Consider the following 14846-nt stretch of genomic DNA (forward strand, 5'->3'; position numbering starts at 1 on the left):
GTGTCTGTGTTCCCAAGATAATGTTAAACAAAAAAATCTCTTATAGAAGAGAAGAAAGACAAACCTATCCTCATATAACCAAAAACTTTCATCTTTTCTCGTATCTTCTCAGGGGTGAATATGTCTAAAATAAATGGCATATACAGTATATACTATATAGAATTTTTTAGCTAGATATGGTTAATTAATATTTAATCCCAAACAATCATGTAGATATATATACAATTACTAAAAAAAAAAAATTAATCAAATCTAGTAAAGGAAAAAAAAAAAGAAAAAAAACGGACCGTCTCTTTCCCACTCATGTAAGTTTGTTTAATTGGCTCTTCTTCTTCTTCTTCTTCTTCTGTGAAAGGGGAAAAGATAAAATTTGTTGCTGTTCCTATCTCTCTCTCTCTCTCTTCCCGTTTTCACTTTTTTTTTTTTTTGTTTCTGTTCTCTGGCGGCCGATCCCGTCGCTCTACCTCTTCAGATATATTATTTCACGTGACTTCCAAAATTATCACTATATCTCAGGATTATTTGCTGAAATTTCTCGTATCTGGATCGTAAAACAGAGATTTCATTTTCGTTCTGATTCCTACTAATCCTAGGGTTTGTTCCCCCTCCACCTTTTGATCTAATATTTTTGTAGTCCTTTTCTTCACTGCCTAATTTTGATGTTGTGGTTGTTAGGGTTTCTGAATTAATTGAGTTTTCTCCTTCTTTTTTCCAATTTCGTCCGCTTTGGTTTATATAGGTTATTAACCCCTTTTTTTTGTCCCTCAATTATACATCGAATCATTTGAATTGAATTAGCCTAGTGAGAGTTGCATGTTTTAATGTTTTCTTCTGTTTTGGTTTTTTTTTGTTAATGTGTATTATTTAACTCTTAAGCTGTTTTTGAGTAAGGAATTTAGTGTTTCTTTATATGGTGGATTTAGTTATATGGTTGTGTTTTGTTTATTATGCAGGTGCCTGTAATTTTAATTACCAAAAGAAAAAATGTCCAATTATCGAGGAGATGATGCTGAGTACATGGAAGACGTAGATGATGAGATGGAAGATGTTGAAGATGATATGGATGAGGAGTTTCGTGGCGATGATCTTGCTGCCTCAGATTCTGATGTTGATGAAGTTGATTCTGTAACTATATATATATATGCCTGATCATGGCTTTGGCTTTTATCTGTTTTTGTTGGCTATGCTACTTTGATTATAATATTTTCTTGTTCAGTTTACCTATATGTTGTAATTTTTGTGTTAATTGGTTTCAGAATACTAAAGTTGCTGATACCTCGGCGGAGCAAGCTCGGAAAGGGAAAGATATCCAGGGGATTCCTTGGGACAGGCTTAGTATTTCTAGAGAGAAATACAGACAAACTAGATTAGAACAGTATAAGAATTATGAAAATGTCCCTAACTCTGGGGAATCCTCTGAAAAGGTTAAGGGTTTATATTCTCTAGATCCTCCATTGTTGTTAGTGTTCAGGTGGGTGAATTTACTTAAATAACATTATTTTATCGTATGGTTTCAGGTTTGCAAGGTCACACAGAAAGGGGGACTCTTTTATGACTTCTGGAGGAACTCAAGATCTATTAAATCTACTATACTTCATTTCCAGGTTTTTTTTTAATTTGTTTGAGAGTTTGCTAATTTGGACTAGTTGATCGTATTTTTCTTTGTGATTTTGGTTTTTATATTGTCGAGATAACATTTGTCTATTACTAAAACTCTCTATCTGATCTAGAATTTTTACTGTGTCATAGTTGAGGAATCTGGTATGGGCAACTTCTAAGCACGACGTTTATCTTATGTCGAATTTCCTGGTTACACATTATTCTTCTCTAACGTCCGGAAAGAATGAAGTTCTCAATGTTCGTGGTCATGTTGCACCATCCGAGGTTAGTTTTTGCCATAATGTAGAAAGTTTTACTTTAATGTAACTATATGGGGGTCCTGAACTGTTTTTTGCTGCATTTAGAAACATCCTGGAAGTTTGCTGGAAGGATTTACGCAGACTCAAGTGAGTACACTTGCAGTAAAAGATGACTTTCTAGTTGCTGGTGGGTTTCAAGGAGAACTTATTTGCAAGGTAAGTCTAGATATATTTATTACGGGATTATCACATTAGGAACGTGCATTTTCATTAATAAGCCTATCTGTTTCCATATTGGTTCAGCACCTTGATAGACCGGGTGTCAGCTTTTGCTCTCGTACGACTTACGATGATAATGCTATAACCAACGCTATTGAGATCTACAACAAACCCAGGTTTGTGATTGTCTTTTGCTGAAAGGATCCACAGAAAGTTGTTAGAGTCACTGCTTCTATCTAACTTAGTTTTTGTTCTCTGATGCCAGTGGTGCACTTCACTTTACTGCCTCAAATAATGACTGCGGTGTTAGAGACTTTGACATGGAGAGATACCAGCTTGTTAAGCATTTTCGTTTTCCTTGGCCTGTGAATGTAAAGTCCTTGCTTCTTTCTCGGTTTTGCTTTGGATTTAGCATAACTCGTGATCACTTAGACTTGCGGCAAATAGCATGAGTTACAGTTAGGCTTTTATAACCCCATTTATTATCCAATTAACCAAATCCAAGTGATAAATGTATATGTGTCTCGAATCATTTAACAAAAATGGTATTCTTTTGTTTTCAATTTGTTGATACAGCACGCATCTTTGAGTCCTAACGGTAAATTACTGGCTATTGTTGGAGACAACCCAGAGGGCCTTATAGTAGATCCCAACACAGGAAAGGTACATATTTGTGGTCCTGGATATAAGCGTATGAAAATGGCTTGTCACCATGCATATGCTTTATAATGTCAATTCTTGGGAATTTCCTCTGCAGACGTTGGAAACACTATCAGGGCATGTGGACTTTTCCTTTGCCTCGGCATGGCATCCAGACGGAGTCACGTTCTCAACGGGAAACCAGGACAAGACTTGCCGTGTTTGGGACATCCGTAATCTATCTCAATCCGTTGCTGTCTTGAAGGGTAACCTGGGAGCAATCCGGTCAATCCGCTACACATCTGATGGAAAGTACATGGCCATGGCTGAACCGGCTGACTTCGTACATGTCTATGATGTCTCAAACGGGTATGAAACAGAGCAGGAAATCGACTTCTTTGGGGAGATCTCTGGAATATCTTTCAGCCCTGACACAGAGGCGCTCTTTATTGGGGTATGGGACCGCACTTATGGTAGCCTCCTTGAGTTTGGTCGGCGCAGGAACTATTCCTACCTTGATTCGTTTCTTTAAGCACAAAAAGAAGTATACACAACCCTCTCCAAGGAATAAAAGAGAGCTCATACAGCAACCAGTGAAGACGACATAATGGATCTCTTGAAGGTGTAAATGATGTGTTGTGCAAATGCTAGTAGTTAGTGTCTTTTGTTACATTTTTCCGGCTGGTGTGTTGCTTCCTTATTCAAGCTCGGTTTCGAAGATGTGTACAAAAAGGGATGGTTCAGTGGTGGCACAGTCTGGATTAGGACTTGATGGTGGTGCTACAGCTGGATTCATCATGTTCAAAGTCGGTTTGGGATACAAGGATCGTTGCTGTTCTGTTTGGTGGCTTGTGAGTCTTTTGTTTTTGTTCCTTGTATTTGTGGTTGTTGTAGGAACTCGAGTGTTTAAATCCTGTTCTGAGTTTAGAATATGGAGATGCTTAATTAAACTATAATAATAATAATAATAATCCCTGTTCGTTAGAATTCGACTACAAGTAATCTTTGTTTCTTTACATTTCTGCTGTTTACGGCTATCACTCAATCCCTCTCCGTCGTGATCAGCCTCAGCTCAGGACTCACTCTTCCTAGGCCGATTCGTCTTCTTCAAACTTCCAAAGCAAAACTTGGCAAAATAGGGGTTGCCCTGAGCAGAACGGGAAAACTCACTATGAAGCCGGAGATGATCGAGTTAAAGAATACGTGAGTCTGCTGAAATCGAACGATCCAGTTGGATTCAACATTGTGGATGTTCTCGCTTGGGGATCAATCGGACACATCGTCGCTTACTACATCTTAGCTACTTCTAGCAATGGTTACGATCCCAACTTCTTTGGCTGATTGTAATTGGTAACTGTTTGTGTATACATAAACATGAGAATATAAATATTGAGTTGAGTTTTATGTCAAAAGTCAAAACATAGAACTTGGTCTCCCTGGATATATATGGCTATGCCGGTAACACTACAAAATGGCCCTTACTATAACAACTACAGAAAGACACAAGTCTGCAGTTAGTAACCTCTTCACTAAACCCTATAACCATAGACATGGCAAATTCTGCAGATGATCAAAAACATAACATTCAAGGTAAAATTAAACAAGTTCTCTGACGAAAAAGAGATAATGTTACAACAACAAACACAGGTGACAACAAAAGGGAGAGACACTACTGAGCCACTGTAAAAGCAGCAGCAGCTCCTGAGTCATGTGCAGATTTGTATTCCAACATCTCGCTTCTGTACCTCTCCACATCCTTCACTCCTTTGTCTTGATAAACCTGTAACGGCGATCAGACTTGCGATCAAAACATTGGTTTTAATAATAATAATAAAATATGTATTTGATTTAATGATGATTCGATCGGACACCTGTTTCTCAGATTCAGTGAGATTGCTCCACATGTGTCCTATTTTCTTGGTGATGGTTCGTTCTTGTCCTTGGTACTCAGGTTTCAGCCTAGCGTACTGCTCAGCAAAGAAGAAGTTGTAGCCACTCCTGTGGCACTTGGGCTTCTGAGAGTCGACTACAGCCAACTTTGCTTTCTTCCTGTGCCGGCGTTGTGATGATGGTACAATGGCTGAAGGTGTTTCCATGATTTGTTGGGGCTGCCTTGGCGTTTGAGGCATGTGGTAAAGCACACCTTTCAGCTCTTGGGTACCAATTTTAAACGTCACCAGATAGCCGTTATCAAACTTCCCGTCAATGCATCCATAAATCTCATACCCAACTTGTGGTTCATCAATACCTGCACGTCCCATAACATACGTAAACATTTAACTAGACAGACACACGTGGCGAATCTATGCGGTAATCTTCTTACACAGATAAGGAATGGAATCAAAGGAAAGACAAGTGTATTTATTTTGCGGCTTATATTCACCAAATGGATTAGAAGCTGATACAACTAAAAAGGAATGAAACTAAGAGAGCTTGGCCATGGCGCCATATTTGGGACACGTTAACTCAGGATGAATTAACCCGTGAGAAAACTAATGAACCCGAATATGGAATTAAAAGCAAATCAGACTATGACTTGTTTACAAAGAAGCTATCGTGAACTCTATTCAATGGACAGAATACTAAATACAACATTCTACAAGCTGATGCATTGGACAAGGGATATGAAGGGAAGAAAACAAAAGCCACAAAGTTAGAGAAACGTTTCTTATACCTTCCTCAGGGTTTGGAGAGTCACTGGCAAGGTTCTTCATTGCTTCATCTAAAAAAGAATAAGAATTTAGGGTTATCTCAGCATGTCAAATATAAATGAAAGAAAAGGCACGACAACGATAAGAACTTTTCTAAGTGTTTGAGAAATAGACCTGTTGATTGGATTGAAGAGACTGGTTTTCCAAGGTAATACACATGTTCCAGCTGAAAGAGAAACTTGAGATAATACTTCCTCAAGACAAACGATGCACTTGTTATCGTCGTAGGAAAACTGAATGCACCAATCACTTCTTTCCATTTCCTATCCTTAATCACCTAGAGTAACCAAACAAAAAAAACAAACATTTCAATTCTCAACAAAAACAAAAATAATCTCCAAACCGTATGATTAGTGGCAACATGAACTCCTCCTACCCTTTCGATGCCACCTCGAGATGTCACCTCGATGAAAAGCCGATGCAGATCAAGAGTGTTTCCTCCCACAGTAGGAACCCTTTACACAGACAGAAAACATATTTCACCAATCTTTCAGTTAATGGAAACCAAAGATAAATCAACACATAAAAGCCTAAACTCGTTTATAGATCATAATTACAATATCGTGATTAGTAAATACCAAATCCAGTTTGATAATAAACCTAATTCAACAGGCGATACACATAACACAACACACTCACTGCATTAACGAAACACAAACTTCACCAATCCAGATTCCTATTAAAACCCTAATTGACATTTACCATCATTGCACTAAACACAAAAATCTAATGCTTTTTGCTTCAATCTTAGCAAGCAAAATATCAACAACTCAGCCCTTAAATCTATAACCCTAATTAATCTCAAAGAGTAAATTACAAACCATAATTGCATATATCTTCTAATATAAATCCTATAACCACAGAACAACAAAGAAACACCATTCAATTTCAATCGACACGACGAGACAAATAGAATACCCAGAACCTGAAAACAATCTTGAACTGAACGCGACAGTCTCACAAAACCCAAAAACACACAAAACGAGAAAGCAAAAAAAAAAAAAAAATAACTCACTTCAAAGTCTTGCTGGTAAAACCGAGCAAAGCTCGGAGCTTTTCCCAGAAGAGAGCAGAGTTACGGACAAGATCATCGTATTTGGCAGGAGCAGAGGAATCGTCGCATCTCTTGTTGTTGTCTGAAGGATAACCATTAACGGGCTCCACGTGAGTTTGAGAGTTCGGTGAAATATCAGTCGACATTTTTTTTTCTTTTTGGCCGTCTTTGGGGTAAAGAGAGGTAAGAGAGCAATTGAGTTTGAGGCGAGAGACCGTATTTAAGATTATTATTAATCCTACACTTATATTTATATTGAGTAACAAGATAAGGTTTTTAACCAAATTCACCACACAATTTTGAGTGATTTTTATCTTAAGAGATTTTTCCCTAAATCATCATATAGGGAAATTATTTTCTCTTTTTTGTAGTCAGACAAAGTTATTTACTTCCTTTTTTGGCTAATTAGTATTAATTACTTTTGATTAGGTTTAACTGTGATAGTGAGAGGCCTATAAACAAAAGCATCTTCCCCGGGTTAATGGGCCTAATTTTTTAATAACAAGACCGGACCGGTTAAACCGGATTGTCTATTTTAAACTGGATTTGAGTTGTTGAATCGCTGATTTTTTATCATAAAGAGATTTCGCCCTAAATCACCCACATAAGAAAATAATTTTATACTATTTTTTTAGTCAGACCAATTTTATTTACTTCATTTTTCGGTTAATTTAGGGGATGTTATTCAATGAAGACTTTTAATGGATTTAAAGTATCAGTAGATTTTACTATTTCATAGTACAATGGTTTTGTAAATGCATTGAACGTGGATTTGGATGTCATTCGGTTATTTGATAAGCATTACTGATGGTTTTGACATTACTAGTGGACTTTTTATTATTATTTTTGAAAGTAAATAAAAAATATAACATATCTATAATTGTCTAGAATTGTTGCAATCTCTTGATCGGGGAAGGGATATAGCACGATATTGAGAGTCACTAATGATGGCAGTTTGTAACTCGCTGGTGCCATTTCTGGCGCTTAAACCTAATGTAAAAATCTTCAATTGAACTGGATTTGAGAAAAAGGTAAGTCTCTAAAACATTGTGTAAGACGGTTGATTCGGTAAGCACAAGGATGATGAAGAGGACGACGAAATCACTAGATATTATCGATTTCATCAAGAGAAGTCTGAGAAAGATGAAATATTTCAAAATTGTTAGGATTATGTTTGTTCGTGTTTTAGATGTAAAATACGCTAAAATTTAAAATGAAACAAAATCCATTGGAAATTGAATAACATCGATTTTACAAGTGCTTGAAAATCATCCAACAAATGTTTAATTGTATATTTTATTGTACTTTTTAAAATAGGTTATTGAATAACTCTGGATTTTGAAATACACCCAACTCCGTTAAAATACAAGGTTGAATAATTACTTTTGATTAGGTCTAAGTTTAACTGTGAGAGCCGAGCCCATAAACAAAAGCATCTTCCTCGGGTTAATGGGCCTAATTTTTTGATAACAAGACCAAACCCGTCAAACCGGATTGTAAACTGGAATTGAGTTATTTCGCTGGTTAAAACCGCTTGAACCGGTGATCCAATCAGTATCCGGTCCGATTGTCAAAACATTATCTTTGGGAAAATTTAAAAATCGTAACTTAACTGTTCCGACAATGTGGTAAAGAGACATTTTATTATTACATATTACAATAAATGAAAAATCTGTAGAAACAAAAATGTTTGATAATTCCACAACAACAATGACCAATTGTTTTCAAGTTGGTATAACTAACTGTGAAGCAGGAGAGGACTGAAGGACGAGAAACCAAAGCATGGAGACAAGCAAGATCAATTGTGTCAAAATATAGATACTGAGCTTACATGTTTTCCCTAAGATGACTTCACGGTTTGATTCAGGAGGATCTTCTGTCAAAGAATGTAACTTCTTAGGTTCTTGGGGTAATTGTAGTGAACTCAGAGATCCTGTGAGCATCAAATGCTCGATTTCGGCTTCGATCTTTCTCTGTAAAATGTCTTCGAGTTCAGATTCCATCTTCAAGTTTTCGAGTTCTTGGATCTTGGCTTCTTTTTCCTCGAGAGCAGCTCTTGCTTCCTCGAGTTTGTGTTCCAGATGTTGTACCTTCTCCTTCAAGATCAATGCCTTTAGCCCTGAGGATGTTGAGTTATCTTCTCCACAATTTTCATTTCTTGGCTGGTCTGATGAGCTCAGTTCATCTATGTTCGACTGTAATGGTATAGGTTCCTTACCTAACTCCTAAAAAGTTTGAACCTCTGCACATGTTTCAATTGCATAGTTAGTATAGAAATATCATATAAACATTGATAATTGAAATCAAGATTTGTGTGTGCAATAGTACCTTTCCAAAGAGCTTCCTGAAGAGCTGCAAAACTTTTGATAGAATCTGCAAAAGGATCCTTGTCTGCCCAATGATTGTTGTTTTCCTTACTCTCATCTCCATCTTCTTCTTTAATATACCCATTCTCGCTTAGGCTATACGTTTCAACTTCCTCCCTAACTTGACCATCTTTGCTAAATCCGCCAATATGAAATCTCTCATCTTTCTCTCCGTAGTTAGCAACAGAAACCGCACCACTCGAAAACACAAAATCACTACTTCTCAAGTCAGAATCCATGCTGGAACAAGGCTTCTCCTTCTCAATATCCACCGGCTCTTCACTAGCCTTCTTCACGGTACCACCACTCCATATTCTCCCTTGGCTACCTGAAACAACCTTCACTCCTATTGCATTACCGCAATAGGAGTGATGCACCATATTAACAGAACCAACAGAGCCTTCACTACTCTGTCTTGCTTCAACTGAAGACAAGTCCACATGTTTAGAAGGAGGGTTCACTAAACCAGTCAAATTACGCTTCAGCAACTTACTACTACCATCATCAACAGGAGTAGCAGCGTCATCGTCCTTCACAGGACCATCTCTTTTGATCCTTCTCCATTTCTTCAATCCGAAACCTTTCCTCGTCGCCGATCCACCCGGAGACTCAACCCTGATAGAACTATCAACGCTGTTCGATCTTCGAGGTGGTGATCCAACACTTCCATTTGGAGTATGATCAGCAAGTACTGAGTTACCATTGTCTTCCTCCACAGATTCAGGGACTGAGTCATTCATGCCTAAATCCATAACCACTCCGTTAAGATCTCTCTAAAGTAACTAGATTTAGCTCAAAAAAATTAATATAAACTTCATCTACGAACTACGATGAGAAGAACCAAATTCAACAATCTCATCTGATCAAAATTCTAATAAATCTAACTTAGAAGAGGAATCGAATCGAATCGAAAAAAGCGTACCTAAATACAATCAGTAGACAAACTCATCCAACGTCGAGAGCTTCCACGAGTAACAGAATAATCTAACGGATGGGTCATGCGACGGAGAAACCCGCCGACATTGGAGAGGATACCGGAAGGGAACTTAATAGCTAAGCTGCTTGCGAATTGGCATCAACGAAATGATTGATAGAAGATCGAACAGAATGATTTACGGACAACATAGTACAGACCTGGGTCCCACATGACATAAACCCCCCAGTGCGCGCACAGCTGGCCGTCCGATCTGGACTCTGGAGTACACAGAACAACATGTCGGAGAACCCAAGTAAATGAGCCCAGTTTATTGGGCTATTAAGGCCCATCAAATCGAGTCGCTTCTTTAGGCCATTAAACTATCCAAGTTTTGCACTAGAGACTAGATAGAGAGTAAAGAGTAGAGTGTTTTCAACTTCAGACTTATCCAAAAATTATGTTTTTGATATTATTTTATCAACATTTTTAGTATTTTGATAAAAATCATGTATATTACTATCTTCCATTTGATATACAGTATAGACTTCATTTTTTTTTTGTCAACTGATGTTATTGATAAACTTGGTTCCAACCAAGGTAGGTTACAAGGTAGAATACTACGCCCAAAAGAGGAGAGGCTTAAGCCGACGGACTACAAATATGTCCCCGGAGACTAAGGCCGAAGGAAAACAAGATTTCCCCGGAAACTATGAAAGACCATACATAAAAGCAGCATTTGATAACAAAAAGGAAAGAGGACAGCAACCTTAATCTAAGAGCAGAAACAACCGGCTAAAAAACCTTAAGGGAAACAATAGAACCAAGAGAGCATAGAACCTCTTCTTCTAACGCACAAACGGATGAGATTTACCAAGGATGCCCATGGCCAACTCAAGAATAACATCAACCATCTCCTAACAAGATGAGAGCCAATCTCTCCTAACCAAGAACCAGGGACTTCATAACACGGCAAGCAAGACCACTCACTTCCGGAAGTGACGACGACGTTGATACGCCCATGAACGTCAAAATAGAAGTCTTCAAAACGCGAGGAGCAAGGCTTAACTTCTCGAAGAAACACCAATCTCATAAACGAAACCGACGAAAAAGGAGAAAGCTATCACCCACTATGCACAACAAGAAGAAGAAAGGACTCCGCAAACTTAAGGTTCTACCATCACAATCAAATAAAAACGAAACCTCTGCCTAGATAGGAGCCGAGACATCCCAAACGAAAGCTACTAAATCTGCTCGACATTACTAAGACCACCATAAAGCTACCACTACCAACAACCAACTAAAGCAATTCCATCTCACTCTAACAAAACGTCAAAGAAGAACGGCCAGAAGGCCGGCTTACCGGACAATGGAAACAGACGAAACCATGGCCATGGATTCCCGAAAAAACCAAACCTTGAGATCCACCAACAAAAACAGAGCACCCGACAGATCAACAGATCTCGGACACCCAACAACAACCCTCTCTGGAGAAGCTGACCACCGACAGAACCAAACACCCTCGCCGTGAAGATCTACCATTTCCACCAAGATAAGTTTTTCTCCAACGAGATACAAGAGGCAGCAGAATTGCGGAACCATAAAACTACAGCATAAACGAAAGGGGAAGCCACTGACAGCGTGGACGAGAAGCGCCAACCACCGGAGTGACTTCCCAGTCACAGATCTGAGAAAAGTCTAGGGTTTTACTATTTGGGGGGGGAGAGCGGCGTTTGAGAGAAAAACCAGTATAGACTTCATATCTTCATGATTTACCTCCATAACATTTCTTAGATTTGCTTAATTGTTTGTGCATGTAACACACATAATAGCTACTTTATTGTATTATTATAATAGATTGCATTATTAATTATTTATTTTTATTAAGATTATTAATATTTATGATTTATTATTGTATTTTTTTATAAAAAATGTAACTAATTAAAACACTAGAATATATTTAGGATGTAATTTGTTATGTTTATAATATATGAATCAAAATTCAAAATAAAATTTTTTGAAATTAAATAATAATCAAATAAAATTAATATTATATTGATGAGATACCTAATAGTATCATAAACACACATATATATATATATATATATATATACACATTGTGTTAGTTGTATCATCTTAACATTGTACTACCCTTCTCTCATTGTCATAGTAACAAAAAAAATTATTTTTCTACTCGTTGCCTCCATCAAAATGGCTCGATTGGCACGGGCAACATTTGTCATATTTCTCATTTGTTTTATGTGTCTTGAATCTTATGCCCATATGAGAGATCTGACTTCACCACCCGAAGTACTGATGGATACAATTTATGGAAGCTATAAAAGTGGACCTAGTCATCGAGGAAGAGGTCACCATCGAGGAATAGGTCACCATGGCCATGTACCACCACCACCAAAAGTACCGATGGATACAATATATAGAAGCTATAAAAGTGGACCTGATGATCGAGGAAGAGGTCACGATGTACCGCCACCACCAAAAGTATTGATGGATACAATCTATGGAAGTTACAAAAGTAGACCTGATGATCGAGGAAGAGGTTATGATGTACCATCACCACCAAAAATACCGATGGATACAATTTATGGAAGCTATAAAAGTGGACCTAGCGAGCGAGGAAGAGGTCACAATGTACCGCCACCAGGCCCACCAGGTCCACCACCAAAAATATTGATGGATACAATCTATGGAAGTTACAAAAGTGGACCTGATGATCGAGGAAGAGGTCATGATGTACCACCACCACCAAAACTATAATATAGTAGGGTTAAACCAAACTATAAGCCTCTTTCAGTATCATTAACTAAAACTAATTAAATTTCCTTATAAAAATAAGAATATAATTAAATATAGTCAGAAAAATAAATCGTTACAAGTTTGAATCTCCATGGATAAAGTCATCACAAATTCAAATATATCCTTAACAACTCGAACATATTTGTGTAAATATAAAAATAAAATAGACTAAAACTGAAAATTTTATAGGCATATTATTTCTTTAGCATTCAGATAAAAAGAAAATATGAATATAGTCAAAAAAAACAAATCATTACAAGTTTGAACTTCCATAGATAAAACCATCCCAAATTCAAATACAACTTGAACATATTTGTGTAAATACAAAAATAAAATAGACTAAAACTGAAAAAATTATATAGACATACATCATTTCTTTAGCATTCAGATAAAAATGTATACCTCCTCACTTATATACATGTTTATGTGTATTAGAAAAACTCAAATTATATATACGCATTCTCAACAAAAAGAAAACAACAACTCAAATGATATACCAAAATTAGTCTATTATTTTTTAATCGTTGATCCTAATTGACACACAATAATAAAATTGATTTCAAGTTGAAAAGAAAAAAGTAGTAGTTCAAAATTCCTAGTTCACAATAGAGAATATCATGAAGATGTAGTTACCGCAGCAGGATGTTGTTTGGAACAAGGAGCTGCAAGGACACAGGACTCTGCATCTGAGGACAGACGAGTGAAGGATGACAAGGAAGCACAGCTGACGTGTCTAATCCCGTGTTGGTCAAATATGAAGATAAAGCAGAATCGGGAGAAAATATATTTGGAAAATATCCTTTTCGACGATTAAGGAAAGAGAGACCTTGGCAAACAAGCAATTGCCTTAGACGAAGATTTGAAGATCTTTTAGTTAGAATTTTGTGAGGTCGAGTATAAAAGACCGGGAGGGTTTAGACGTAGGTTTTTTAACATTTCGAAAAAACCTTTTGTGAGAGATTGTAACTTCAAGGCTAATCAAAGAAAGCTAAGAAGGTGAGTGTTGAGATATTCTCTTAGATCTATATTGGTGAGAGTTTAGATAGAAAAGAGAAAAGTGCTTAGATTTATTCTTGTAATCATTTAAGTGTTTGATAAGAATAAACATAGAAGCGTTTGCTTGGCATTTTCCAAGCAGAAAATTGTGATGTTAATCCTCTATACCATTACATATCAATCATATAATCCGAAGAAGAGATCCGTGAGGAAGAGTGAGTGGCTTACTACGTCGTCAACAACACAACGTGGGTCGACGATTGACTTCTCAACGAAGAATGTTACTTTCCTTTTGTTGATTTATTAATTCTAATAAATACCAATAGTGACTCAAATGATATTCAATTTGTTTATATCTTTTGCATGATGCATGCGTTTATTTATTATATATGCTCTGTTTCCTGTAAATTCAACGTTAGATTTATAGCCAGCAACGAAATTTCAACATAAATCTTCGTAGATATCGACTTTACTTGATTCAAACGTACTATTCAGAAGTTGATTCCTCGACTTAATTATTTCACTATTTGAAATTTTCAATGACCGATAGTGAACAAGTAGGTTAAAAGAACAGGTCAGATAAAAGAGACCATGAAACTAATTGCGTAACAACATATCATAATTCATAAACTAGAGATACGTGAGTACCTTTTTAAATATTTTTTAAAACAATTTTAGTAAGTGTAAATATATTTTGGTAAAATTATTAATTATGTGTTGTCTTTTACAGGTCGACAACACGAACTCGATATTCTCTTATACTCCTATAATTTATCACATGTTTTAGCCAAACGTAATTAATATTATCTTTTTAGTCATAAATTGTGTCCGTGTGGTCGAATATTTTTTTCTTATTTACTTTGTTTTAGTTGGATCTTGCCAATGTTGGTTGCGTGAAAAGAACGATCAGGTTCATGTGAGCGTTGATTGTTGAATCAATTGTGTGAATTCCACGCGCCTAGTTTTACACAATTGAGAAGAAGAAAGCCATTTGAATGGGGACCTATCTGTGAGTAAGCAAGTATCAGTATCATACGTCGATTTTGGCTTTTGTGTATGTTGGACAGCGAAGAGAGAAGCCTTGTATTTGAAGCAACTACTATTAGTATTAAAATCAAATCAACTATCATAAATAGATTTCTTCGGTTTTTTTTTTTTTTTTTTTTCGCTAGTAACTAACGAGTTTGATGTTTTAATTTCTAGTATCGATTGGTTGAAAGTTTGTACAACTATCGATCGTTTATTTCTTATTTACTTAATTTGTGACGACAT

General features: G+C 36.7%; 4 protein-coding genes across 10 annotated transcripts; 2 read left to right on the top strand and 2 right to left on the bottom strand.

Moving 5' to 3' along the window:
• The first annotated feature begins 6 nt into the window (after window positions 1–6).
• Window positions 7–3704, top strand: LOC104745576 (putative WD repeat-containing protein C2A9.03). Of its 7 annotated transcripts, none has more exons than XM_010466861.3 (10): window positions 7–594; window positions 954–1125; window positions 1257–1424; window positions 1518–1604; window positions 1750–1884; window positions 1965–2075; window positions 2163–2254; window positions 2344–2449; window positions 2655–2741; window positions 2836–3704. In XM_010466861.3, the coding sequence occupies exons 2-10, from the start codon at window positions 985–987 to the stop codon at window positions 3247–3249; spliced, it is 1341 nt and encodes a 446-aa protein (XP_010465163.1). In that variant the 5' UTR covers window positions 7–594; window positions 954–984; the 3' UTR covers window positions 3250–3704. The 7 variants fall into 7 exon arrangements, 4 of the variants coding, with proteins under 4 accessions (XP_010465163.1, XP_010465164.1, XP_087344690.1 ...); XM_010466862.3 differs by having other exon boundaries at window positions 67–305; XM_087488564.1 differs by having other exon boundaries at window positions 103–305; window positions 954–1116.
• Window positions 3705–4134: 430 nt separating this feature from the next.
• LOC104745577 (high mobility group B protein 10) lies at window positions 4135–6725 on the bottom strand. Its single transcript, XM_010466864.3, has 6 exons — window positions 6444–6725; window positions 5805–5883; window positions 5543–5705; window positions 5392–5439; window positions 4589–4965; window positions 4135–4497 (listed from the first exon to the last, which is right to left on the bottom strand). The coding sequence occupies exons 1-6, from the start codon at window positions 6626–6628 to the stop codon at window positions 4387–4389; spliced, it is 963 nt and encodes a 320-aa protein (XP_010465166.1). The 5' UTR covers window positions 6629–6725; the 3' UTR covers window positions 4135–4386.
• Window positions 6726–8108: 1383 nt separating this feature from the next.
• On the bottom strand, window positions 8109–9605 carry LOC104745579 (WPP domain-interacting protein 3). Its single transcript, XM_019236656.2, is given in 2 exon segments — window positions 8109–8724; window positions 8811–9605. Coding segments are annotated over 2 exon segments (1308 nt in total). The 5' UTR covers window positions 9601–9605; the 3' UTR covers window positions 8109–8206.
• Window positions 9606–11886: 2281 nt separating this feature from the next.
• Window positions 11887–12668, top strand: LOC104745580 (uncharacterized). The gene has a single exon (XM_010466866.3). It carries the CDS (start codon window positions 11973–11975, stop codon window positions 12537–12539), a length of 567 nt encoding a protein of 188 aa, XP_010465168.2. The 5' UTR covers window positions 11887–11972; the 3' UTR covers window positions 12540–12668.
• The last annotated feature ends 2178 nt before the right edge of the window (window positions 12669–14846 follow it).

Source organism: Camelina sativa, chromosome 15 (genome assembly GCF_030686135.1).
Source record: "Camelina sativa cultivar CO46 ecotype springtype chromosome 15, ASM3068613v1".
Taxonomy (NCBI): Eukaryota; Viridiplantae; Streptophyta; class Magnoliopsida; order Brassicales; family Brassicaceae; genus Camelina; species Camelina sativa.